This window comes from Oryx dammah, unplaced genomic scaffold, assembly GCF_014754425.2.
Source record: "Oryx dammah isolate SB20612 unplaced genomic scaffold, SCBI_Odam_1.1 HiC_scaffold_2, whole genome shotgun sequence".
NCBI lineage: Eukaryota > Metazoa > Chordata > Mammalia > Artiodactyla > Bovidae > Oryx > Oryx dammah.
The window spans coordinates 789,663-815,825 of NW_024070186.1; the positions used below are offsets into that span (position 1 = coordinate 789,663).

At 40.6% G+C, this 26,163-nt stretch overlaps 1 protein-coding gene across 1 annotated transcript in view; it reads right to left on the bottom strand.

The window, feature by feature from the left end:
- Positions 1–26,163, bottom strand: part of KCNH8 (potassium voltage-gated channel subfamily H member 8) — a 476,728-nt gene that overhangs the window by 148,690 nt on the left and 301,875 nt on the right. Inside the window, exon 7 of the mRNA XM_040263440.1 lies at positions 21,554–21,761. Coding sequence (XP_040119374.1) covers positions 21,554–21,761 — 208 coding nt within the window. The remainder of the gene's footprint in view (positions 1–21,553; positions 21,762–26,163) is intronic.

The window sequence follows — 26,163 nt, forward strand, 5'->3', positions numbered from 1 at the left end:
CCAACCTGCAGGCTGGCTCTAAGTCTGGTGTTGAGACCAACCTGCAGCCTGGCTCAAAGTCTGGTGTTGAGACCAACCTGCAGCCTGGCTCTAAGTCTGGTGTTGAGACAACCTGCCTCCCCTGGTTCCCTGCCCTTCAGCCTTCTGTCTACTCTTTTTCCATAATATGCAAGAAGTGATCAGAAATATAGTTGTCAATAGCTCATATCTGGCTCCACACACTCTCTGAGGTCACTGTTTTCAAGGTCATATGACACCATGTGCTGTGCCTGGTTCCCATTTTCTGAATATTCTGCAGAGTTTTACACAGAGTCAGTTTGTGGGGGGCGGCATGACAACACTTCCTGGCCTCTGAATGCTGCTCTCATATCCAGTCACCAACCACCAGGTGAGTCTTCAGGTCAGGTTCCTTTGCTTTAACCTCCACCCCTCCTGAAGAGAGATTTTGCTTGAACCAGGAGACTAAAATATTACTTTCATGGCTTCTACCTAGCAACAGTCTCTAAATAGCTTCTAATGAATTAATTAACAAATGCACTCAATTAGCAGACAGTTAGTGATCGTGTGTAATTCTTGAGATGCTGTGTGATATGTAAAGATAGGGAAGCTAGGTCTTCACTACCTGGCAGTCTGTTGGGGAAATAATCCAAGGATGAGGTTGACAAACTAAGTGCTCCTTGCTAGAGCAATCAGGGTGTGAAGGAAGGGAGGAGTGTTCAAGCTGCCAGAGCAATCAGGGTGTGAAGGAAGGGAGGAGTGTTCAAGCTGCACCGGAGGAATGAGTAGGGTTTCGAGTCACATAGCTGAAAGAAACCTGAATGCCGTCGGTAAAGGCACTAGGGCAGGACGATGGAGTGTGTGCAGCATGGGGAAAAGGAAATCACGCAATCTGGATGAAATAAGGGCGTGGGGTGTAAAGTCACGGCTTCCCAGGGGCTGCTGTGGTAAAGAGCCTGCCTGTCAATGTGGAAGACATATGAGATGCGTGTTCGATCCCTGGGTCGGGAAGATCCCCTGGAAGAGGGCACGGCAATCCGCTCCAGTATTCTTGCCAGGAGAATCTGATGGGCAGAGGAGCCTGGAGGGCTGCAGTCCATAGGGTTGCAAAGAGTCGGACAAAACTGATGTGACTTACCGTGTATGCGTGCAAACGTGGGATGGAAAGTCATGTAAGGCATGTCTTACCTACACATTTTCAAACTTAAATATTTTCCTTTTCTTTCAAAGAATCAAAAATCAACAACAAGAAACCTGGATTTAAATATATCTTAAGCTGCTATATTCCAGACTCATATTTGATAAAATGTGTAATTCCTAGCAAGAATGTTAAGACTTTGAATAAATTAACAGGAATACTTGTCAAATCATTCTCCCTCGATGTGTGTGTGTGTGTGTAACAGAGAAATCACAAATAATACGGGGGGAGGGGGGCGGAGATTTAACTTAGTTCTTCATAGATTCAGGGGGAGTTTGCTCAGCTTTGTTTTGAGAATATCATAATGCCAAAAGATAATGTGTGTGCGTGATCACGTTAAAGCGCTCCAGTTGTATCTGACTCTTTGCGATCCCATGGGCTGTAGCCCACCAGGCTCCTCTGTTCATGGGATTCTCCAGGCAAAGATACTGGAGTGGGTTGCCATGCCCTCCTTGGGGGAACTGCCCAACAACCCAGGGATGGAACGCGAGTCTCTTATGTTTCATGCACTGGCAGATGGTTTTTTATTTTTTTACCACTAGTGCTGCCTGGGAAGCCTGCACAAAGATAATGCCCATTTTTAACTCTAGAAATAATTTTTAAAGAAACAATAAAGCAAAAAGTACTAAGGCTTTAGGAAATTGCTGAAGAAACCTCTTGAGATTCATCTGAGGGTCATTTATTCTGGCTACAAGGTCCAATTGGTGCAGAAGCACGAGACATGTTCCTCTTTAGAGAGGCTCATCCTGACGATTCCCGGTTGACCACAGTCATCTCCCATGCTGGGGTCTAGATGAATATTCGTAATCGTCAGGAATCGTCCTCACAACGATGCCTTATTATCCTAAGATCTTTCAGGACCCTACAAGTCGTCTCGCCTGCAGTGCTGTCCCTCAGGAGTATTTTTACCCCCTCTCACTTTTCAGTAATCTAAGGAATCAGGTTTTCATTTCCATTGCCGGAAGGGATCAACCCCTTGGGCGTCTGCTCCTTTACCATCCGCTGGGGGCTTGCTGCACTCTTGTCACACTGGTTATCTGCCGTAGCTCCTACTAGACTGGCCTCTTGGTGAGAGCAGAGATTAGGGGCTCTTACACACCCGATTCCTAAGCCTGACTTGTGATTCAAGGTGTGGCACCTAATATGAGCTCGGTACATATTTTTTACAGGACAAAGCATAGCCTTCTAAATCCCAGAGACTGCAGAGTCGATATTCTTGCCGTGTATTTAAAACAAGCTTTGGGTTTTCAGAATGGTTGGGGCTGCAGCCCATCACTACTTGATTATTTGACTTCAGGTAACCTAGCCCTGTGCCAAAGCCTTTGACTGTGTGGATCACAGTAAACTGTGGAAAATTATGAAAGAGATGGGAATACCAGACCACCTGACCTGCCTCTTGAGAAACCTATATGCAGGTCAGGAAGCAACAGTTAGAACTGGACATGGAACAACAGACTGGTCCCAAATCCCTGCTTATTTAACTTGTATGCAGAGTACATCATGAGAAACACTGGGCTGGATGAAGAACAAGCTGGAATGAAGATTGCTGGGAGAAACATCAATAACCTCAGATATGCAGATGACACCACCCTTATGGCAGAAAGTGAAGAGGAACTAAAAAGCCTCTTGATGAAAGTGAAAGAGGAGAGTGAAAAAGTTAGCTTCAAGCTCAACATTCAGAAAATGAAGGTCATGGCATCTGGTCCCATCACTTCATGGGAAATAGATGGGGAAACAGTGGGAACAGTGTCAGACTTTATTTTGGGGGCTCCAAAATCACTGCAGATGGTGATTGCAGCCATGAAATTAAAAGACACTCCTTGGAAGGAAAGTTATGACCAACCTAGATAGTATATTCAAAAGCAGAGACATTACTTTGCCAACAAAGGTCCATCTAGTCAAGGCTATGGTTTTCCCTGTGGTCATGTATGGATGTGAGAGTTGGACTGTGAAGAAAGCTGAGTGCTAAAGAATTAATGCTTTGAACTGTGGTGTTGGAGAAGACTCTTGAGTGTCCCTTGGACTGCAAGGAGATCCAACCAGTCCATTCTGAAGGAGATCAGCCCTGAATACTCACTGGAAGGACTGATGCTGAAGCTGAAGCTCCAGTACTTTGGCCACCTGATGTGCAGAGCCGACTCACTGGAAAAGACCCTGATGCTGGGAAAGACTGAAGGCAGCATGAGAAGGGGACGACAGAGGATGAGATGGTTGGATGGCATCCTTCACTGACTCAATGGACATGAGTTTGAGCAAGCTCCGGGAGTTGGTGGAGGACAGAGGAGCCTGGCGTGCTGCAGTCCGTGAGGCTGCAGAGTTGGGCGCGACTTAGCCAACTGAACAACAACAATAACAATCTAGCCCTCTACGTTCCAGCTCCTTCAGTTAAAAATGGAAATAAAACTGCCTTCCTGCTTGTTGTGTGAATCAAAGAAGATAACTTTGCAAAGCATCTGGCTAGGATGCCTGGAATATGATTACATGATTAAAATGTAGGTTCTTTTTTAATTCTTCTGCAGTCAATCACTTTTTTTTCACAAATGTAGTACTCAAAAATAAATTAACTTTCTAAACTGGAAGATGAGTTGACAATTTTCACCATATATCATGGATATATGCCCATGGGGAAATCGGGGTGCCCAAATAAAACGATCGATAAATGTAGACAGAGAATGAGATACATTGAATATCTCAAAGACTTCATTATCACTTAGCATAACCATTTGTTTTCTGATTGATTCCACTGACGTGCCTACAAGTTTGAAGGACATTTTGACCTAATGTTTTGTTTGCAATGACCTCTGACCCTCATCTCCATCTAGATACCATCATTTGGTTTATCTCAAGCTCTTTGCTCCATGTTCAAAGAAACAGAGGCAAATTTTAATTATTTTATCCAATTAATAAGCATGGTTAGTAGAAGTGAGATACAGGTGACAATGTTTACAACAGAGCAAGTTAAAATTTGTTAGTTTCCAAAACAAAACAAAATAACCTGATTGAAAAAAAAAATTCCTTAGGAATGGTGAAGACAGCAAACACAGACTGGGGGAAAACTAGGCATAGTAGAAAGAATAGATAAAAATAAAATTTGCAGGAACTAAAATTATATAGAGTAAAATTTGTTATTTGTCAAAAAATGATTGAAGAAGAAAATATTCTTTAAAAAGTAGTTCTCAATTTAACTTAAATTGAGAAGATTGAACTTTTTTTCTTAGAATATATTATTTTTATTATTTTTAAATATAAATTTATTTATTTTAATTGGATGTTGTCACAAAAGAAAGTTCATCATAGCTGATATGTTATTTTAAAAACTTCATTGATAAATGAAATCTTGGATGTAAAAAAAAGAATGTAATAAAAACAATTCCAATACAATAGAAAAAGGCAATGGAAGAAAATTATTTAACCCTGCTGCAAAGGTGTTTGATTAAAAAATTAAATTTGTATGAAGAAGTTTTAGCAAGTTTGTGTAGTCCTCTAGATGTGAAATCAGAAATGTTGCTATCATTCTAATGAGGATGTCTGTATTCATTAGACAGCAGAAACATCCTTAGGGGTCAAGAAAGCCAGCATGGAACAGTCACAGGATTAATATAGGAAGTTCAAAATGGTAGGGTCAAAGCATCTTGCATTAATCAAAATCAATTCCATGTTTGGTTGAGTAACAAATTTTAAATTGTCTGATTGATATCTTTGAATGTGCCTGTTAACTCATAGAAAATAGAGAATTTTATTAAATTAGTTCTGTTAAGCCTGCCACACAAAGATGGACCCCTTCCCTTCTAAAGGGTGAGAAGTGTTTGATTTGCTAGTTTAAATGACGTCCAATCTACCTTTAAACTTGGCAGTGGTAACAAACTGCTGTTCTCTCACTCTCTCCCCCTTTTCCTTACCAATCTCTCATCACAACCATATGCCCACAATATCAGTAAAGAATGTCCACCAGAGTTGACTTGCTTACAGTGTTCACCAAGCATGTGCTCGACAGAGAAGTCACAGAGAGTCACATACCCTCAGCTGTCAACAAAACACACTGGATTATTCATTAAAGAATATACAGCTCTTCGGAGTCCTATTACACCATGGTATTATTTTTTGGATTTCTGTAGATACGTTTGCATTGCTATGAATAAATGTTTTTGCATGAAACTTATAAAACACTGTATTTGAAGACCAGAATCATGTATATTCACTTATGACAGGCTCTTAATACAACTGTGGTGCTAACTGACTTTTTGGAATTGGTTTTTTTGGTAATTCCCAAGGGGGTCAGAGAGAGAGAGTCCCTACATATCCCCAAATATACCATTTAGCTACAGAATAGCTTTGCAACCTGTAAACCCAAACCAGGATATTTAAAAAATTAATGGAATTAGCTAGCACTAACACATGGTTTTATGGGCAGATGATAAAATTAGAAATACTACCCTTCTTCTGCGGGTCACATTAAAAAAACTCAACCTTGACTAAATTCCATTTCAGGCTAGAAAGATTGCTAAAAATAAGCCCATCACTGCTGACCAACAGCAGCAGATTTTCAGTAAAGACTGCAGACAATCTGGACACTGACTTTGATACTGTAAATAAAATTACAGTAAATTTACTGTAAATATAATTTCTTGGGAACAGAATCAGCTACTGTGGTTACGACTTTAATAAAGTACCACATATTGGTAATAGCAATGATGACAGCCACACCAACAGCAACTGGTCAGCGGCAGCAGTAAAATTAACATGTACTGAAGATGTAGTAAAGCTTCTTTGATGGCTCAGCGAGTAAAGAATCCACCTGCAATGCAAGACACACAGGAGAGGTGGGTTCCGTCCCTGAGTCAGGAAGATCTCCTGGAGGAAGAAATGAAAACCCACTCCAGTGTTCTTGCTTGAAAAATCCCATGGACAGAGAAGCCGGGTGGGTTATAGTCCAAAAGGTGGCAAAGAGGTGGACATGACTGAGTGACTAAGCATTAAGCACTTGTGTGTGTTAGTTGCTCAGTCATGTCCAGCTCTTTGTGACCCCATGGACTGTAGCCCACCAGGCTTCTCTGTCCATAGAATTCTCCAGGCAAGAATACTGGAGTGGATTGCAATTCCCTTCTCCAGAGGAACTTCCCAACCCAGGAATCGAACCCTGGTCTCCTGCATGGCAGGCAGACTCTTTACCATTTGAGAGTAGCTAACCTTCTCTCTATGTTATAGAACAGGAGACTGCGCCCTAGACAGGCAAGTAACCCAAGCAAAACTGACACAGGAGATAAATGGGAGAGCCAGGCTTTGAAATGAATCTAGAACTCACCTTCACTCAGCATCTGACCGTGTGATGTCAACAGAAGTCCACAGGGGCCTGTGAAGCCAAAGGTCAATTTCCAACATCTTCAGAAGAAACAACGGATACAGATTTCGAAAGCTACATACTCTTACGTGGACATTAGCTTTTATTTCCGTCTTTCAATATTTCAATTGACTGAATCTGCCAATATCCAATGTCTGTCAGTCTGTTTAATAATTTTGTTGTAGAGACTGGAGGTGTGGAAAAATACACCAGGATGCAAATCCATCATTTTTAAAAAGGTCTTCCTAAATCACTTCTATCTACAGTGGGGCTTTTGGGTTTTAGTTTCTGAGAAACTATACTTGGGTTTTGTCTCTGTCTTTCCTGACAAATCAGAATGGAAGAAACAAAAATAAAAAAATAAAAATCAAGACTTTACGCCTAAGTAAAGAACACAGTGTTGTTTAGTTGGTAAGTCGTGTCTTTGGTGACTCTTTGGCAACCCCAAGGACTGTAGCCCGCCAGGCTCTCTGTCCATGGGATGTCCCAAGTAAGAACACTGGAGGGACTGCCATCTCCTTCTCCAGGGGAACTTCTGGGCCCACGAATCAAACCGGGTCTCCTGCATTGGCAGGAGGCTTCTTTACCACTGAGCCACTAGGGAAAGGACATGTTAGCAAGGAAATTTTGGCAGTAGTCTCCATAGGATTATAGACTATGGAACATCTTAATTATTTCTTCTGTTTGTAGCTAGTTGGGGAAACTCTAAATCCAAAGCAAATGATTGCACATACACACACAAGGAAGGGGAGAAAAGAAGAATTTAAATTTTTATGCCAGATGTTTAAGTAGTTTAGACAAAATGTTTAATTGTTTTCTGTTTCTTATCATGTATCCACGAGTTATGTTCATAGATAAACGTAAAATCTAAAATGGGGAGATTGTCCCAGTGGAAATTCTTTATAAATTCAATTGCCTTTATAAAAATATTCATATTAATACAAACCAAGTGGGGAGGGGTAGATTTGGAGTTTTGGATGGACATTTCAAACTGCTATATTTAAAACAGATAACCAACAAGGACCTACTATATAGCACAGAGAGCTCTGCTCAGTATTCTGTAAGAACCTAAAAGGGAAAAGAATTTGAAAAAGAATGCATACCTGTATCTGCATAACTGAATCATTCTGCCATACATCTGAGACTAAAACAACATGGTTAATCAACGATGTGCTGTGTGGGTCTGGGGTTTCCCAGGCAAGAGTACTGGAGTGGCTTACCATTTCCTTCTTCAGAGGATCGCCCTGACCCAGGGATCCAACCCTCGTCCCCTGCATTGGTGGTGGGTTCTTTACCACTGCACCACTTGGGAAGCCCTTAATCAATTATACAGCAAAATAAACTAAAAATTAAAAAACTTTATTCCTCAACTGTGTGTGCAATAAAACACAGAATCACTGAAGAAGAAAATCCACATAATTAAGGTAATAAACAGGAAAGCTTTTCATTAGTTCAACTTTTGTGAGATCAGTTTTAACATATCTACACTACTATATCTAAAACAGGAAAACAACAATGACCTACTATATATATTCAATATCTTATAATAAGCTATAATGAAAAGAATCTAAAAAGAATATAAATATTTTAATGTATATGTGTGTGTATTACTGCATCACTTTGCTGTATGCCTGAAACTAACACTACATTGTAAATCAACTATATTTCAATAAAGTTTTCTTAAATTAAAAAATATTTTAAAATAGGGTGTGTATTCCTTTTCATGAGAATATGCAGCTGGACCAAATTTGGCAAATAGCATGAATAAAAGTATTTTCTGTGTTTCTCTGTCCTGAGTTTGTAATCAGTTCAGTTCAGTCGCTCAGTCGTGTCTGACTCTTTGCAACCCCATGAGCTGCAGCACGCCAGGCCTCCCTGTCCATCACCAACTCCCGGAGTCCACCAAACCCATGTCCATTGAGTCGGTGATGCCATCCAGCCATCTCATCCTCTGTCGTCCCCTTCTCCTCCTGCCCTCAATCCCTCCCAGCATCAGTCTTTTCCAGTGAGTCAGCTCTTTACATCAAATGGCCAAAGTATTGGAGTTTCAGCTTTAGCAACAGTCCTTCCAATGAATATTCAGGGTTGATTTCCTTTAGGATAGACTGGTTGGATCTCCTTGCAGTCCAAGGGACTCTCAAGAGTCTTCTCCAACACCACAGTTCAAAAGCATCAATTCTTCAGCACTCAGCTTTCTTCACAGTACAATTACACATCCATACATGACTAGTGGAAAAACCATAGCCTTGACTAGACGGACGTTTGTTGGCAAAGTAACGTCTCTGCTTTTGAATATGCTGTCTAGGTTGGTCATAGCTTTCCTTCCAAGGAGTGTCTTTTAATTTCATGGCTGCAATCACCATCTGCAGTGATTTTTGGGCCCAGAAAAATAAAGTCTGACACTGTTTCCACTGTTTCCCCATCTATTTCCCATGAAGTGATGGGACCAGATGCCATGATCTTCGTTTTCTGAATGTTGAGCTTGAAGCCAACTTTTTCACTCTCCTCTTTCACTTTCATCAAGAGGCTCTTTAGTTCTTCTTCACTTTCTGCCATAAGGGTGGTGTCATCTACATATCTGAGGTTATTGATATTTCTCCTGGCAATCTTCATTCCAGCTTCTGTTTCTTCCAGTCCAGCATTTCTCATGATGTACTCTGCATAGAAGTTAAATAAGCATGGTGACAATATACAGCCTTGACGCACTCCTTTTCCTATTTGGAACCATTCTGTTGTTCCATGTCCAGTTCTAACTGTTGCTTCCTGACCTGCATACAGGTTTCTCAAGAGGCAGGTCAGGTGGTCTGGTATTCCCATCTCTTTCAGAATTTTCCACAGTTTATTGTGATCCACACAGTCAAAGGCTTTGGCACAGTCAATAAAGTAAAAATAGATGTTTTTCTGGAACTCTCTTGCTTTTTCCATGATCCAGCGGATGTTGGCAATTTGATCTCTGGTTCCTCTGCCTTTTCTAAAACCAGCTTGAACATCTGGAAGTTCACGGTTCCCGTACTGCTTAAGCCTGGCTTGGAGAATTTTGATCATTACTTTACTGGCATGTGAGATGAGTGCAATTGTGCTGTAGTTTGGACATTCTTTGGCATTGCCTCTCTTTGGGATTGGAATGAAAAATTCCTGAAAAATCTGTATTAATCAGGTCACACCTTCCCTGGCCTCTGTTGTCTTGGGGATTGTATCTGCACGTCATTAGTAAAGACTCCAATCCATTATTTTGGTTGTATCCTTGTTTTTACTTACTGTGTGTCTGGCATGACAACAACAACAAAAAAAATTTTAAAGTTCTGAAATGCTTAAATATGAGAGATTTACCCCCAAAGTCCCAGTTCTGTAATTCTCTAGAAGATGAGACGTGGGTCACCCCTCATCTATACTTGTCTACGGGTAGGTTGTGGCAGGCCCCTCAGATGGTGCTCGGCTTCTCCATTTGCTCCATGAATGTAGGCCCCCTTCTCCTCGAGGCTTTTTATTTTGTGACCCTCGTCTGGGGAATAGTTTTCTAGACTGAACAGAGTCATCTCATCCACTCGCCATTTCTGAAACACACCGTGAGATTTCCTGCCTCTGCGCCTTTCTTCACACTGTGCCCAGCTCCGCCTCGCCACCTAAACGTCCTCTAACGCAGCCTCTCCAAAGCAGGACTCATTTTGTGCAGCCCAGCTCAAATGCCATCTTCAGGGAGAGTCAGTTAGAAGCACTTCAACTTCTTTCTGAACTACCAAGGAAGTTTTTGCCAGTACAAACTTATGCCAAACCAATAAGAAACAAAAAAGAAAAGAAAAATTCTGCGTATCTTTATGTCCACCTCTTGAATTTCCAACAACAAAGTCCACTTCTTAAAGGCAGGCTCTAAGATTCCTTGTTTTGCTCACAGCTCATAATACTATTCTTCTTAAGGTCTCAACAAATACTTGTGTCAGTCGCTCAGTCACGTCTAACTTTTTGCAACCCCATGAACTGTGGCCCACCAGACTCCTCTGTCCATGGAATTCTCCAGGCAAGAACACTGGAGTGGGTTGCCATGCCCTTCTCCAGAGGATCTCTCTGACCCAGGGATCAAACCCAGGTCTCCTGCATTGCGGGCAGATTCTTTACGGTCTGAATATTTCTTTTACAGTAAATACTGAGAACTTTGAAGGGTTTAAATGCAACAATCTCAAAGAGGTCTTTTTCTGTTTTATTTTTTCTATATCTTTAGTCTTTTAGGAAAATAATATGGAGAACATTAAACTGTCACTTATTCCAAAAGAATTGCTATGATTAATATACTCGCTGGAAAGAAATAATTGTATCTTAAACACATTTGATGATGTCTTCTTAAGACAGCGACATAATTTGTTTTCCTGGTAACTGAACAATTCTGCCTGAAGAATTTCAGATTTGAGGTCTTAAGTTTAAACGATTTCCCCCCATAAAGGCATTCCAAGTGGGAATAAAGTCTTAAGTAATTAACCCTTATTCAATTGGCCTTTTATGTGTTAGATTACAGCCATTTGTATATTTCAAAGGTAATATACAAAAATATCACATTGGAATTTAAGTTATATTATCTTGGGCAGAAATGAAGACTGTGGTTCTGGCAAGATTATGAACTTACCTTATATGCAAGCCTTTCTGATAGAAACACCTGGAAATATACATATTCTTTCAAAAGAGGAAGTGAAATGTACATATGCAAAAATGAGGACTAGCCAGTCTGTTGGCTGACACTGTGGTGGGGATGGTATTGGGGAGACAGGGGTCACAGCTTGTCAGAATTAACAGTGTCTGATCTCAGGTCTTATGGCTGCAAGATGGTTCTTTCACAGTGCACAGGAAAGCACACTGAAGTCCTTGTATACAACTGGGATATTCGAATGTGATACCCACAAGGTGAAGGGTAGACGTAATTCACCCAACAGCTTACAGAGATGATGAGGAAAACCAGAGTGTGAAAAAACAGTAGTGTCTTGAATTTAAAAAATTTAGACTTGTGCCTTGCATTGCATTAGTATCTAAATGTATACGCTCCATGAAGCATTGAAACCTTGAAGTTAAGAAATTTTTAAACATTTGATCCTAGGGCAAGGGTCAATCCTACTGCTCTTGGCAGAAGCAAGCATATAAACAGCAGCCAAAATTCTGAATATTCTCATAGCTCGACCTGCACAGAGCTTCCTTGGTGGCTCAGACGGTAAAGGGTCTGCCTGCAATGAGGGAGAGCCGGGTTCAAACCTCCGGTAGGGAAGATTCCCTGGAGAATGAAGTGGCAAACCACTTTAGCATTCTTGCCTGGAGAATTCCATGGGCAGAGGAGCCTGGTGGGCTACAATCTATGGGGTCACACAGAGTCAGACATGAGCAAGTGAGTAACACTCAGTCTGCATGGGGTCACAAGGAGTTGGACATGGCTGAGTGACTGACATTCAATCTGTACAGGATCCTACAAGAAAGAAGCTCTATTAGAGATGAATTCACAATAAACGTTTTTTAAAAAATTACAAAGTCCGTGAGGAAATAGCTCATCTTTTGCAAGAGTTAGATGAATAGAAAATTAGCCCATGATGAACTTCAATTAATAAAGTAAACCTGAGGCAATACAATAAGACAGTATGCCTTTATAATACTTAAATTCAATTCAGAAGCTTGACCTCACGGAGAAAAATAAGAAACCGGAATTATAAAAAAGGAACCAAAAAATTATGGAACACCAACAGAGATCTGAACAAGCACCAAATAAAATTTCTATATATAGTTGGTCAGAAAAGAGTTAATAGGGATCTGCACCATTTGTATAATTAAATTCAGATGCTTGATATAAAGGACATATATAAAATCTTGAACTAAAATTAATATAAAACTTTTATGTACATAATGATATCCTGACACATAAAGAACATACTCAATTAGGCTTCAACAGACACTGAAGAATTGGTATCACAGAGACCAAATTCTGTGATAACCAATAAATGTAATTAGAAATCTGTAACAAAGTTTTAACTTCAGAAATTTCATATAATTTGAGGAACAACTTTTGAGACTTCAACACTTAGAAGTGTATAGCATTAAATACATTATTTAGGAAAGAAGAGAAGTTTCAAATTAATGAAATTGAGGGTCTAAGTTACCAAAGAGGAAATTAGAATGACCCTCTCCAGCAAAAAATTATATATGTTCTGCCTTGTTCTACTTTACTTACTCAGGGAATGAAAATTTAAATAAGAATTAGACATTTTTTATACCCTCTACTCCCCAACACCCTCCAAGATTTTCTCAAGTTTCAAAACATTGGTAACAACTGCTGATGAAGCTCTGTGGAAAAAAACACATACAATATGACCAACTGCATAATTAATTAGTACAACTGCTTCAGAAGAATTTGACAATTTGTGCTGATTCTGTAGATGCACATGCCTTTGACCCAGAGAAATTCTCACATATGAACAGAGAGAAACTTGTATTTGACTGCTCATTGCCCACTATCTTTCTCAGTGAGAGGTGCAAATCAACTCAGAAAGGGAATGGATAAGAAAGGGTGAGAAAGTGCCAATCAAAAGGATGAGAAAACCAGCTTATTGCACAATAGATTTCTAGTAAACAGTCAAAAATAAACATGTAAGATGGATAACTGTGATGGACTGATCTGAAGAAAAAATGAGTTCAATGAGAATGTAAAAAGATACAAAGAAGACAGAAATCCCAGCTCCTGTGTGTATTATCTATGTCTCTAGGGCAAGCCATATAATCTATGTGCCTTGGTTTTCTCATCTGTAAATAAAGATAACAGTATTGGTATCATAAATTATGGCAAGATTAAATGAATAATTCCTACAAGATGCCTTAATGCCTAGCACTGAGAAAGCCTGGTGAATGGTTGCTGTTGCTATTATCATTATAATTATTATTCCTACTACTTCTTATATGTGTGATGATTTATATGGAAGATAGTGAGGGAAAGCTGGAGAAGAAAATGGCAACCCATCCAGTACTCTTGCCTGGGAAATTCCGACAGAGGAGCCCGGTGGGCTACGTGGGGTCACCAGAGTTGGACACGACGTAGCGACTAAACAACAATAACGAAGGAAAATAATACCATATTGCTTTCCTAATATATGTGCATTGTAACAACAGCATCTAAGAAAATGTTATGCACCGACTTGAATAGTAAGGAGGGAAGACAGAAGGAGCAAGGCAGGGCTGAGGACTGTGGGGCTCTGGCTTTCTTTTTTAATATTGATTTTATTTGGCTATGCTCAGTCTTAGTGGCAGCACACAGGATCTTTAGTTGCATTAAGCGGGATCTAATGCCCTGACCAAAGCTCCACCCTGGGTCCCCTGAGTTGGGAGCGCAGAGTCTTAGCCACCGTACCACCGGAGAAGTCCTGGGCTTCTGGTTTTATTTGTAATATTGCATTGACTTTAAAAATAGAAACAAAATAAATATGTTAAAGCAACATGTTAAAAAGATGTAAGTTTTATAAGGGGACCATTATATTTATTCTAAATTTTTTGTGTTAAAAATATTTCATACTTTAAAAAATAAATTTTCAGGAAATTTCAAAATTTTCAAGCTTTAGGGCTTTGTTTCTGTGTTTTTGTAAAATGGGTGGAAAACATCTGCCACAGGGGATTTTAATAAAGATCAGATGAGATAATGCACCCAGTTAGGCACTGCACCGTGTATGCAGTAGGTGGTACTTAATAAATGTAAGTTAAATATTGATCTAATATAAATCAATTGTTTCCAAAAAGTATAAAGAAAGAACAAATTTCCAACTCATTTTTCTACTCACTAAATTTATTTCTTGTTCATATATGAATTAGCTTGCAGATGTGATGGGGATTGGAAAAGCATAGAGAAATGAAAAATCAGAAGAATTCAACTGGTCTTGGTTTAGGACTTTATAACTGGGAGTATGAAATTCACAAAATGTCAGAAGGCTTTTTAAAACATTGCTACTCAAAGTACGATGTGGGGTTCCACTCACTGGGGAGGTGGTTAAAAATGCTGGATCTTGGGCTCCACCTCAAAATTTCTAGAATTAGAATATGTTTTTTAATACAGTCCTCACATGATTTCAGCATAAAGTTCAAGACAGTACTTGAAAAAAAAATAATTTAGTCCAGGGATCTGTCACTAGGGTCCATTTTAATGGTTAGAAAACTTCATTTTAGGCTTTTTCTCCCCTTTCTTAATTTCATATATTCCCAAGAATGAGACTCTACAGATCAAGGTTGTCTAAAAGTGTTTTTGTAATCCTTTACACAGAACCTGAAAATGTAGAGTGCTAGTCAACTCTGCTTTCTTGAGGGAAATTTGATACAGTGATTGAAATAATCAGCTCACAATATCATAAGCCTGGTCATGCCCCCCCCCCATTATATGAGGCTTGTAAAGGCTAAGCCGTTAATAACTAGAGAGTCTTTCAAATCAATCAGCTTTTTATGATGTTTTATCCAATGAGGATCAGGAGATTTAGGATTAAAATTGTCAATGAAAATTTGAAAATGGTATCTTACTTAATCCTTTTCTTCCCATTCTAGATTTTGGGCTTCTTTTTTTTTTTTTTTTTCAGTGATACAGATACAGGTTTAGACATCTCCAATGGATGAGAGTACTCCTGCCAAAGGATTAAAAGATTAACAAGATTAAAAAAAAATGCTTCCCTCTATTACAGTATACTCTCATTTCTAATGCTGAAGCAGTCATTTAGAGTTCAGTGTGTCACAGCCTTAGAAACAGAGATAACTTTGAAACAACGCAAGGTAGCATTTTGGCTACAAAAGAGAGCCACAGACCATGGTGTGGCCTCGCTGAGGAAGCAAAGCCTGGTAAGTACCACTGTTAGGAGGGCACAGCAGCACAGATGATACAGGGAGGAGGAAGCATCGAGGACTGTCACACCCCCACTTTTCAGCTAATTCCATCTGACCTATGATGTCTGAGAGGGGTATAATCATTTACAGACGCATTTTAATGAATGCTTTTATAAATGTTACTGTGTGTTTTTAAGCATTAGGTAAAGACACACAATTGCACTAATCTCACACTTCCCTGGTGGCTCAGACGGTAAAGCGTCTGTCTACAATGCGGGAGACCCGGGTTCGATCCCGGGGTTGGGAAGATCCCCTGGAGAAGGAAATGGCAATCCACTCCAGGACTATTGCCTGGAAAATCCCATGGACAGAGGAGCCTGGTAGGCTACAGCCCATGGAGTCGCAAAGAGTCGGACATGACTGAGCGACTTCACTTCTTCACATGCTAGTAAAGTAATGATCAAAATTCTCCAAGCCAGGCTTAAGCAGTACGGGAACCGTGAACTTCCAGATGTTCAAGCTGGTTTTAGAAAAGGCAGAGGAACCAGACATCAAATTGCCAACATCCGCTGGATCATGGAAAAAGCAAGAGAGTTCCAGAAAAACGTCTACTTCTGCTTTATTGACTATGCCAAAGCCTTTGACTGTGTGGATCACAATAAACTGTGGAAAATTCTGAAAGAGATGGGAATACCAGACCACCTGACTTGCCTCTTGAGAAACCTGTATTCAGTTCAGGAAGCAACAGTTAGAACTGGACATGGAACAACAGACTGGTTCCAAACAGGAAAAGGAGTACGTCAAGGCTGTATATTGTCACCCCGCTTATTTAACTTCTATGCAGAGTACATCCTGAGAAATGCTGGGCTGGAAGAAGCACAAGCTGGAATCAAGATTTCTGGGAGAAATGTCAGTAACCTCAGATATGCAGATGACACCACCCTTATGGCAGAAAGTGAAGAGGAACTAAAAAGCCTCTTGATGAAAGTGAAAGTGGAGAGTGAAAAAATTGGCTTAAAGCTCAACATTCAGAAAACAAAGATCATGGCATATGGTTCCATCACTTCATGGGAAATAGATGGGGCAACAGGGGAAACAGTGTCAGACTTTATTTTTTGGGCTCCAAAATCACTGCAGATGGTGACTGCAGCCACGAAATTAAAAGATGCTTACTCCTTGGAAGAAAAGTTATGACCAACCTAGACAGCATATTCAAAAGCAGAGGCATTACTTTGCCAATAAAGGTCCATTTAGTCAAGGCTGTGGTTTTTCCTGTGGTCATGTATGGATGTGAGAGTTGGACTGTGAAGAAGGCTGAGCACCGAAGAATTGATGCTTTTGAACTGTGGTGTTGGAGAAGACTCTTGAGGGTCCCTTGGACTGCAAGGAGATCCAACCAGTCCATTCTGAAGGAGATCAACCTTGGATTTCTTTGGAAGGAATGATGCTAAAGCTGAAGCTCCAGTACTTTGGCCACCTGATGCGAAGAGTTGACTCCTTGGAAAAGACTCTAATGCTGGGGGGGGATTGGGGGCAGGAGGAGAAGGGGACGACCCAGGATGAGATGGCTGGATGACATCAGGGACTTGATGGATGTGAGTCTGAGTGAAGTCCGGGAGATGGTGATGGACAGGGAGGCCTGGCGTGCTGCGGTTCATGGGGTTGCAAAGAGTTGGACACGACTGAGCGACTGAACTGAACTGAACTGAAAGATGTTATTGTATAAGACATTTTTTTTTTGAGTGGGGGCTGTCTAAAATCCTATGAGAGGGCAGTCCTCTCCATTGTGTATAGTAATAGAGAGACAGAGGGCCCCACTTCTAACCATGAAAGTGTAAGGTCGCTTGTGGGGTTCCCACACCGCCTGCCTGGTAGTGCGTGTCTGAGCATCTGATAGAAGCTCGGCCAATCAGATTCTCCTTTCAGGGACTGTGACTCCCAGTGACTCCCAGATGAAGAGAGGGTCAAGACTCTTGCTCGTGGCATCTACAAAGGCAGACACACATCCAGGTCATCGTTGCAAAAGGCCAGCAACTGCGCCTCCCGCGCTGGGGCATCCGGGGCTGCCTCGGCTCCTGTTCTTCTCCCAAGTCTTATTTCGCATCTCTCTATTTCTGAGTCTGCATGTCTCACTAACGAATTCCTTTCCTATCTCTGCTTGCAATCAAGAATCATCACTGATACAGAAATGTCACCTCTTCACTGGATTCAGTTTTCAAAATCAATGTTTCACTGGAGTATTGTTGATTTCTAATGTTGTATTAGTTCCTAAGTGAATCAGGTATATGGGCTCCCAGGTGGCACGCGTGGTATAGAACCCGCCTGTCAATGCAGGAGACGTGAGAGACATGGGTTCCATCCCTGGGTCAGGCAGACACCCTAGAGAGGGCATGGCCACACACTCCAGTATTCATGGAATATTCAGTATTCCAGAATCCCAAGGACAGGGGAGCCTGGCTGGCTACAGTCCCTAGGGTCGCGAAGAGTCAGACAAGACCTGGTGACCAACAGCAGCACAAGGAGTGAGGGTCCAGGCTCTTGTCTCTTGACTGTCACTTAGTAATGAAATGACCTTGAATATTGATTTGTTCAAAACCTCTTTTTCCACATGTCCATACACCAGGAATCGTACACCACAGTAAGGAAGCAGGGGTGGACACAGTTGACAAGAGCCCCTTCCACGAAAGAGTTTGTGAACCTGGGGCTGGATTTCTCACCATAAAGTCGAAGAGCTGGACTAAGGTCCTTCCCAGCCTAAAATTTCACTAAACAAAAAGCCAAATCTCACATTCCTTAAAATATGGTATAGGAACACATAAAAACATGAAGTAAAACAGAACACGAGGAAAGTCAGCTTAGAACTCACCTCTGATAGAGTCGACCTTAGGAGTATTAATTCTTCCTTACAAAAATAGATATACTATAAAGAAAAGTGAAGTCACTCAGTCATGTCCGACTCTTTGCAACCCCATGACTGTAGCCTACCAGGCTCCTCTGTCCATGGGATCTTCCAGGCAATAGTACTGGAGTGGATTGCCATTTCCTTCTCCAGGGGATTCTTTCTGACCCAGGGATCGAACCCGGGTCTCCCGCATTGTAGACAGACACGTTACCGGCTGAGCCACCAGGGAGGTCATACTATAAAGAAGGGACATTATAAAATGTTTTTTAAAGGTTTGCTTCAGTTTGGTCTGATGCAAAATATTGGAACTCTTTCAGGAAGCATGCCTGTCAAGGACAAAAGGGAAAAAATTATTTCAAGGAAATTAACAGTGATGAGAAAGGAAGTTCCATTTTATTCCTTGGGAAGATGAATCTGTTCTGTACATCTGATATTGGTCAAAACATAAAGAACAATGTGTTCTCTAATCAGGTTTTATGTGTGTGTTGAATTTTCTGATTCATGGTAATTGGACCAGAAAAGGTAAAGCTTATTATTAGTGGACAAATTACAGAGTAAAAACTAAATTAGCCTAGACTCTCGGCTGCTTCATTATAAAATTAGGTGGGAGAGGTCATAATTATTTAATTTGTGTCCAAATCTCAGCTGGAAAATGTTCCAAAGGAACAAACGACCCAAGTAATTTTAGGAGAAGGGAAAGTCCTTGCAGCCAAGATTATAAAACCCAATATTGACAGACATAATTAACATACTACCTTCCTGACCATATCTCAAGAGGTGTTTGGACAGGAAATCTAATTCTCTAAAGATAAATTCTCTGTTATTTTTCTAAATCGTAACTTAGTGAAACAGATCATTTTCTTGACATGCTGTCATCGTAAGATGCCCTTCCTGACACATCCCTCAAAGTTGTTGACATTGGATGGTTGCTTCTGCTGGTTAATATGGGCACTGAACTATAATAGGAAATAGATATATTAAGTACACAAAACTGAATTTGTTCTTCCATTAAAGTCATAAATCGTGGAAGCTGAAATAGCCTTTCAAGTTATTAGCGTGTTTTCTCATGTTATAGATGAGGAAACAGGCCCAGGCAGGTGAACAAAATCACGAGAAAGCTCACGGTTGATGGATGTTGGAGTCGTGATGAAAGGACAGACCCATTGCCCTCAGCCCAGGGTTTTCCCATCGCTGCGTTTTGCCAACACTCTCCTTATGAACTGACTTCCAGCTTATAAGGCCCCATTCGTGACACTGAGCCGTAATACCCAGACAAAGAGTAGATGTGGTAAGGGGCATGGGAGAAGCAGTTCAAGGGGGTGGCTCCTTTTTTCTTGGAAAATAAATATTTCTGCATATTTGTTGGAAGAAAAACATTAAGCTGATTAGTCAGTCTGCAGCAGGACTGGAATGTTGGAAATGAAAAACAAAGTTTTCCTCCTACAGCTGAATTTGAGAGTGTGCATAAGCTGAATTTCCTTGTCTGGAGACTCTCAGACTAGACTAACCTTACGAATTAATATGAGTGTATAGGTGAGGGAAATTAGGTCAGGTCCAAAAGGCAATCAGGTAACTGATCACAAATCAGAATTAATATGGATTCACAACAAAGGCAGAGAGTTAGTGCTGTAATTCACTGGACAACATTAGGAGCATGCTAGAGACTGTGATGCAGAAGCGTTCTGGACAAACTTATGAAGAAGGAAACAGTACTGAAGGACAGAAAATGTTTTAATCCAAGTACAATCCAGACTTTGATTCTCCTTTTAGTCAAATCTTCTTTCCCCATCTCTCCGTCCCTCTTTTTTTCTCCCCCTCTCTCTTCCAGCTCATATTCTCTTTATGTAGGATTTTTTGCTTCCATTGTATGACTTTATTGCTCTTTTTTACTACTCCATTTCTGAGAATGGATGTCTACAGCAAAGTACAGAAAAATGTTGTGACGAGAACATAAGAAAATGATTCTGAGATGAAAACGATCAGCTGCATCAGTTTCTTTGTGTAGCTCCAGGACAAAACTGAGATGTCAGTTTTGAGAACCTAGACAAGAGCTTCAGTGGAGAAGGAAACGGCAACCCACTCCAGTGTCCTTGCCTAGAGAATCCCATGGTCAGAGCCTGATGGGCTGCTGTCTTTGGGGTCGCACAGAGTTGGACACGACTGAAGCGACTTAGCAGCAGCAGCAGCAGACAGGAGATTCACTCCCTTGAACGTGCTTTCTTAAGTTCTCCAGCTCATTCTCCAAAGATGCCCTTTGAAGTCTTTGCATATGGCCTATGGTGAAGACTGGCACTTGTAAGAGCCCACTCAGGGATGTTCTAAACACTCTCTGCCGCTAAGTGCTCATACAAGAACTTAGAGCATTTTTTTTTTCTTCTTGGGAATCTCTTGCAGCTTTATCTCTGTGCAAAGATCTGAGCTTCTTTCAAAAGTTCAAGATTGATTTTTGGAGAAGATAAATGAAGGATTTTCTAGCTAGCCAAGGAACAGATTCTCTGATTAAATGTCAGATTAGGAAGAAAAAATACCCTACATAAGGTACTGTGACAATTCTCTAAAAAGAAAGGACTGTGAGAAGGACACAGATATTTTAAAATAGAGGGTTATAGCCTTCAGAATTTTCATTTTCTATAAAGTCCTTGTGGTTGATATAAGTTTAAAAATACACACATGTGCAGAACATTTCAGATTCATTTATGCAGAATTATGTAACACTTGGAACAACTCCCTTAAATGCCCATGGATTATGGGGACATAAAATTTTATAAATTATATTTGTAAATATCCCATCTTCTTTATCATTGCAAGTTCTCAAAGTATACTAAATATGGAAAGATAGTATAATAGTGTTCTTCCTCTTTTTTAAAAAAAGGAGAAAATAGTAAATTTTTTCTATTATTAACTTGCCATCTCAGATACAAGTGATCATTTTCTTATGATTTAAAAATATTGTAGTGACTGGCCAAGTTCACTGTTACTAACCCTCCATCAGATTTTTCAAGATAATATCACACATGACTTTAGATCTAAGCATTTCTATGCACATGCTGGTCATATTTAAAAGTTCACCATTGAGACCTTAACCCATTGTTCTTTGAAAAAAAATGCAAGGTTGTTCAGAAAACTCACTCAAAAGCCATCACTTGTATCATGGTCCCTCTGCACACATCTCCCCAAAATGAGACTAATTGACAGTCAGAATACAGGTATCAATTTTTACAGGCTTAACTTTCACCTTCTCCAAATTCTAGACAGGCTTCCTTTTCACTTAAAAATGGAAAATGGGACAAAAGCAGGCCCTTACCAACTTCCCACTTCAGAAGGCTGTTGTCTTCCCTCTCCATCTTTCCAATGACGTACCAGATGCAGGCCATCCAGTGGGCCAGCAGGGCAAACATGGACATGAGCAGAGTCAGGACGATCGTGCTGTGCTGGGAGTAGCGGTCCAGCTTCTGCAGAAGGCGCAGCAGGCGCAGCAGCCGCACGGTCTTCAGGAGGTGCACCAGGGAGACCTGCGGGGGCGACAGCGCTCAGCCGGGCCCGCGGCCGCCGCAGCCGCCGGGGGGCGCCCGGGACCAGCGCGGGTGCAGCCGGCAGGCCCGCGCTCGGCGCACCCTGGGGCCGTTTCTACGTCTTCTGGACGTGTTACCGGAAGCTGGTACCATAAAGACTGGGAGGGCCGTCTGGTTTCTCTGAGCGAGTGCTTATCTTCCTTAAGGCTCACCTTTTCCCCTACTTATGGGACTGGCCATGACTTTCTAGGACTCTGATGCCGAGCGGAAGCACCGGATGGGCCTGGCTCCGAAGGGAGACCTGGCCGCCTCTCTCAGGCCCTCTCCTCCCACTGCCCCCCCTCCACGGAAGGGAGCCGCTCCACCAGGAGGCTGCAGGCTGAAGGCAATCACCGGAGCGGGAACGCGATCGCCTGGGTCTCTCGATTTGAAAAACGAGACCTAGAGACCTGACGGAGACCCTCTCACAAATCGCAGCAGCACCGCCTGACTCACGTGTTTGCTCTCTTCCTTATAACATTGCTAACAGACGGAGAAAACTCTTGCCCGAAGCACAGACATTCTGAGCTCTCTGCTAAACTAACACGCTTAGGGAACCAAAAGCAATTGGAACAACATTTTGGAACAGTCTCCTAGATTCTGCCTTTGTATGATCTAAAATTAAAAAAAAAAAAAATTAGACTTATAGTTAAGGGGTTACTTTCCTGACTTTAGGGCTCAACTGAGAAATACCCACTATGGAGTCCACCAGAAAGGCCAATGTCTATTGACGCAGTGCTGTTACTAACCTACACACTTCTCACACCTTCTGAGAGAAAAGAGAAGGCAGCTAATATATTAACTCATATGCAAACAGAGTTAGACGAATTCCTCGATCTATTCTAATTTGAGGGGCGAACCATAAATAAAGGGCAAGCAGGTGGTTTGTATGATTATACCTGAGAATAATTTTCCTTTATAGGCAGAATCATAAACAAGGCCAGCATCTTTGGAGAGTTTGCCTTTGTGATTATTTGGAGTTGACTGACTTCCAGTTTCTCCCTCTTCCAGCCATCTCCCCTTATCTCCAAGAAAAGCTGTACTTAGAAAGGTGCCTGACACATTTCTGTTAAATGAGTGAATGGGTAAATGGTTATGTGAAGATACAAAACACCCCAGGCTTACTGTAACAATAGGTAATCAACAAAAGTGCTTTCAGTTGTAATCTTGTGAATTAGTCTATATTGAAATATAAAACATTGGAAGGATGGGAATTCCCCGGAGATCCAGGGGTTTAAGATTCCACTCTTCCACTGTAGGGGGCCCGGGTTCTATCACTGGGCAGGGAATTTAAGATCCCACAAGCAATGAGGTACGGTTTAAAACAAACAAACAAAAAATCCTAAGGTCATGTAATTGAGGAACTTGCCAGGTAGCTGTGGTCTTTTATTCCATTTTGTCAGTTTCTAGGTTGAGTTTACTTTCTTCTTGTTCCACCAAGTTCTCGTCTATCTCTTCTCCAGCCGATTATAAGCCAGATGCAGTCTCTGCTTTGCGGCTTACAGGAATTACTAGGCATGAAGTTATTTTATAGGTAGGTGAATCTGATAGATAGATGACAATTTTGTACGTAAAGTAAACCTGGAGCAGAAGTCTCAGATGGGGGATAACCCTCTACTGTGGACTGAATTGTGTCCCTGAAAATGTCATATCTGGAAACTCTAACCCTCAGTGTGACATTATTTAGAGATGGGGTCTTTGGGAGGTTTACATGAGGTTCGTTAGGCTTACACAAGGTCATGAAGGTGGGGTCCTCAAGATGGGATTAACGTCTCTGTAGAAGGGGACCAGCCCCTCCAGTCTCTTTCCCTCCGCTTCCTGTCTGGGGGCCACGTGAGGACACAGAAAGGAGGCAGCCATCTACAAGCCTGAAGGAGCTCGCACCAAGAACCAGACTGGCGAACGCCTTGATCTGAGACCTCCCAGCTCCCAGGGCTGCAAGAAATAAATTCCTGTTGTTGAAGCCGGGCAGTTTGTGGTATTTTGCTACAGCTGCCTGAGCAGACAAACACACCATCTTGAACATAAGAGTATGGATGCAGGCAAGCTCCCTGTTTTCTTTGAAAAGGGATGTTTGAGGGACAAATGTGGAGCTGCCCTTCCACAAGAACAACAGCCATTTGCAAAATTGCATGAAAAGAGATATGAGCCTGGGAGTCCAGGAAGAGGCAGCCTCAGGGATTTTGCTGGCAGTTTAAGAAAGTTATATGTATTCCTATTGGAGTCAACAACTTCCTGCTGTAAAACATGAGTTTGGGCTCTTGATGAATGGTGCAAGAAAGAGGCATATTTGATTTAGATGGAAATATATAATCTAAAAAAGAGAAAGGATTCTTCTCATTCTTGGGACACTGCTGTAAATTTGTCACTGATGAGAATTACAAGCACCTCGTGGATAGCTACAAGACGATGAGGGAATGCCTTCATTAGAAACTCCTATGAATTAGCAGTTTCCCATTACCAAGTGGCCATAGCCATCGCCTGGCTATCAACTAGGGAATAAAAAAAAAGAAAGCAAAAAGCCAGTTAAAATGTGCTGAGGTCTTTCTAGGTATGAGACACTTGGCAAGGTATTTTACAGAAAGATGGCCCTTTTTTAGGCTGCTCAGAAACCCTGCAGGGATTTTTAGGGTTTGGGGCCTATTTTGACATTAACTCCCCCAGGAAGTCACTTAGATGGTAAGCGACAAAACTGGAATTCATACATTTGCCTTCTTCACTTTATCATACTTTCTATGACTCATCCATGATTTTATCTGCCATGCCTCTCAGAGTGACTTATACATAGTGAGTTTTAATAAATAAATATTATGTAAGCTGTGCATCAAACACTTTTCATCAGCAGTTGTGGACACAGCCCACACTAAAATCTGTCCTACATTTTTGATGTCGTCTATGGAGACGCACCGACTGGCTCCATTTCGGGTCTGGAAAATCGGCACTTTGTTTCTTTATTGGTTTGTTCCTGCTTTGCTTTTTGTTAAGTCTGTGTAGTAACCAAAGTCTACCTTATAGACCTCTCCTCACAACTGATGCTCTCCTGGGAAATAAGTATGACATTTTAAACAAGCTTTGCTACTCAAATAGAATATTTGATATTGACTAATTTATTGGGAGGAATAAGAAACTTACAAGCCAATTTGTTAAGTGATTACATGCTCACCCCTATGAAAAGCAGAAAAAATATCACTGATAAGAGAGATTCCTTCCTTCCTTCTTTTTCTTACTTTCTGACATAGATTTGATCTATAACTTCACCTTTATAAAGAATTCATGCTCTCTATTTCACAAGTGAAAATGAAAAAAGATAGCAAAAGCACAGCAAAAATGTACAAGCATTTAAAATCCACCAAATTATGAAAATTAGATGTCTCAAAAAATTCTTTACCCATGTTAATTTTAGGCAATGAAACTTCTAATCATATCTAAGCATCTTATGTATTTTATACTATATATATTCAATACTTTATATTATATAATATATATTTTTAAGTTTATGCTATTTGTTCAGTGCCCAAAGAAAAATGGAATATAAAAATTATTATTAGTAGAAGCAGAGTAGCAAGTTGATTTACAGCAAAGTCCATGAGACACCACTTATTTAACAATTCTCCAGGATAATTTGGAAAATTTTTCTTATTATTTTATGCATTATATATTTCTTTGGGATATTTTTTGGCAGTCTTGCAGAAGCCTTGTTTTAAGTCATTATACTTTCATTACAGTATACTTATCTAGTCAAATTCAGTCTTGAAAAGCACTTTAAAAAGTTCAGATAGCAACTCAGTTTAACGCTGATTGATATTATATACTAGACTTCCCCCAGAGCTTTCTTTTCAGTTGAGTTATAAACCTTTTAGCGATGTTGACACTCTCAAGTTCCCAACTTAAAAAATATATATATATATGGAAAGAAAAAGAAAAGAAAAATACTATTAGGCAGGCAGTTAACAAGTGCACAGATTTGTACTAAATAGTCCGGAGTACAGTTCAGTCTTCATTATGAAGCAAGTAATGACTGTACTTGAAATATTGATCACTTTGTTTAATATTGAAAACTATGTTTTTAATTCTTGATAGAGAATATAATTTCTTTTGGGAAGGCTTGTCAATGTTTAATTTGAACAAATGCTTGGTAAATTTTTGCCTGCTAAAATTGGTTATTCTAGCAGCTAATTGCATGACTGGCCCAAAAATGCTATTATACCTTCTTGAAAGTCTATTTAGAAGGGAGCACTTAATGCTTTTAAGAGTGTCAATTATTAAATAGTAAAAATAGCTATGATTACAAGTGGGTGTCCTTTCCTTCCTGTAAGAAATCATAAAAATAAATGCTTTAGATGAATAAAGAGAAGTTAACAGA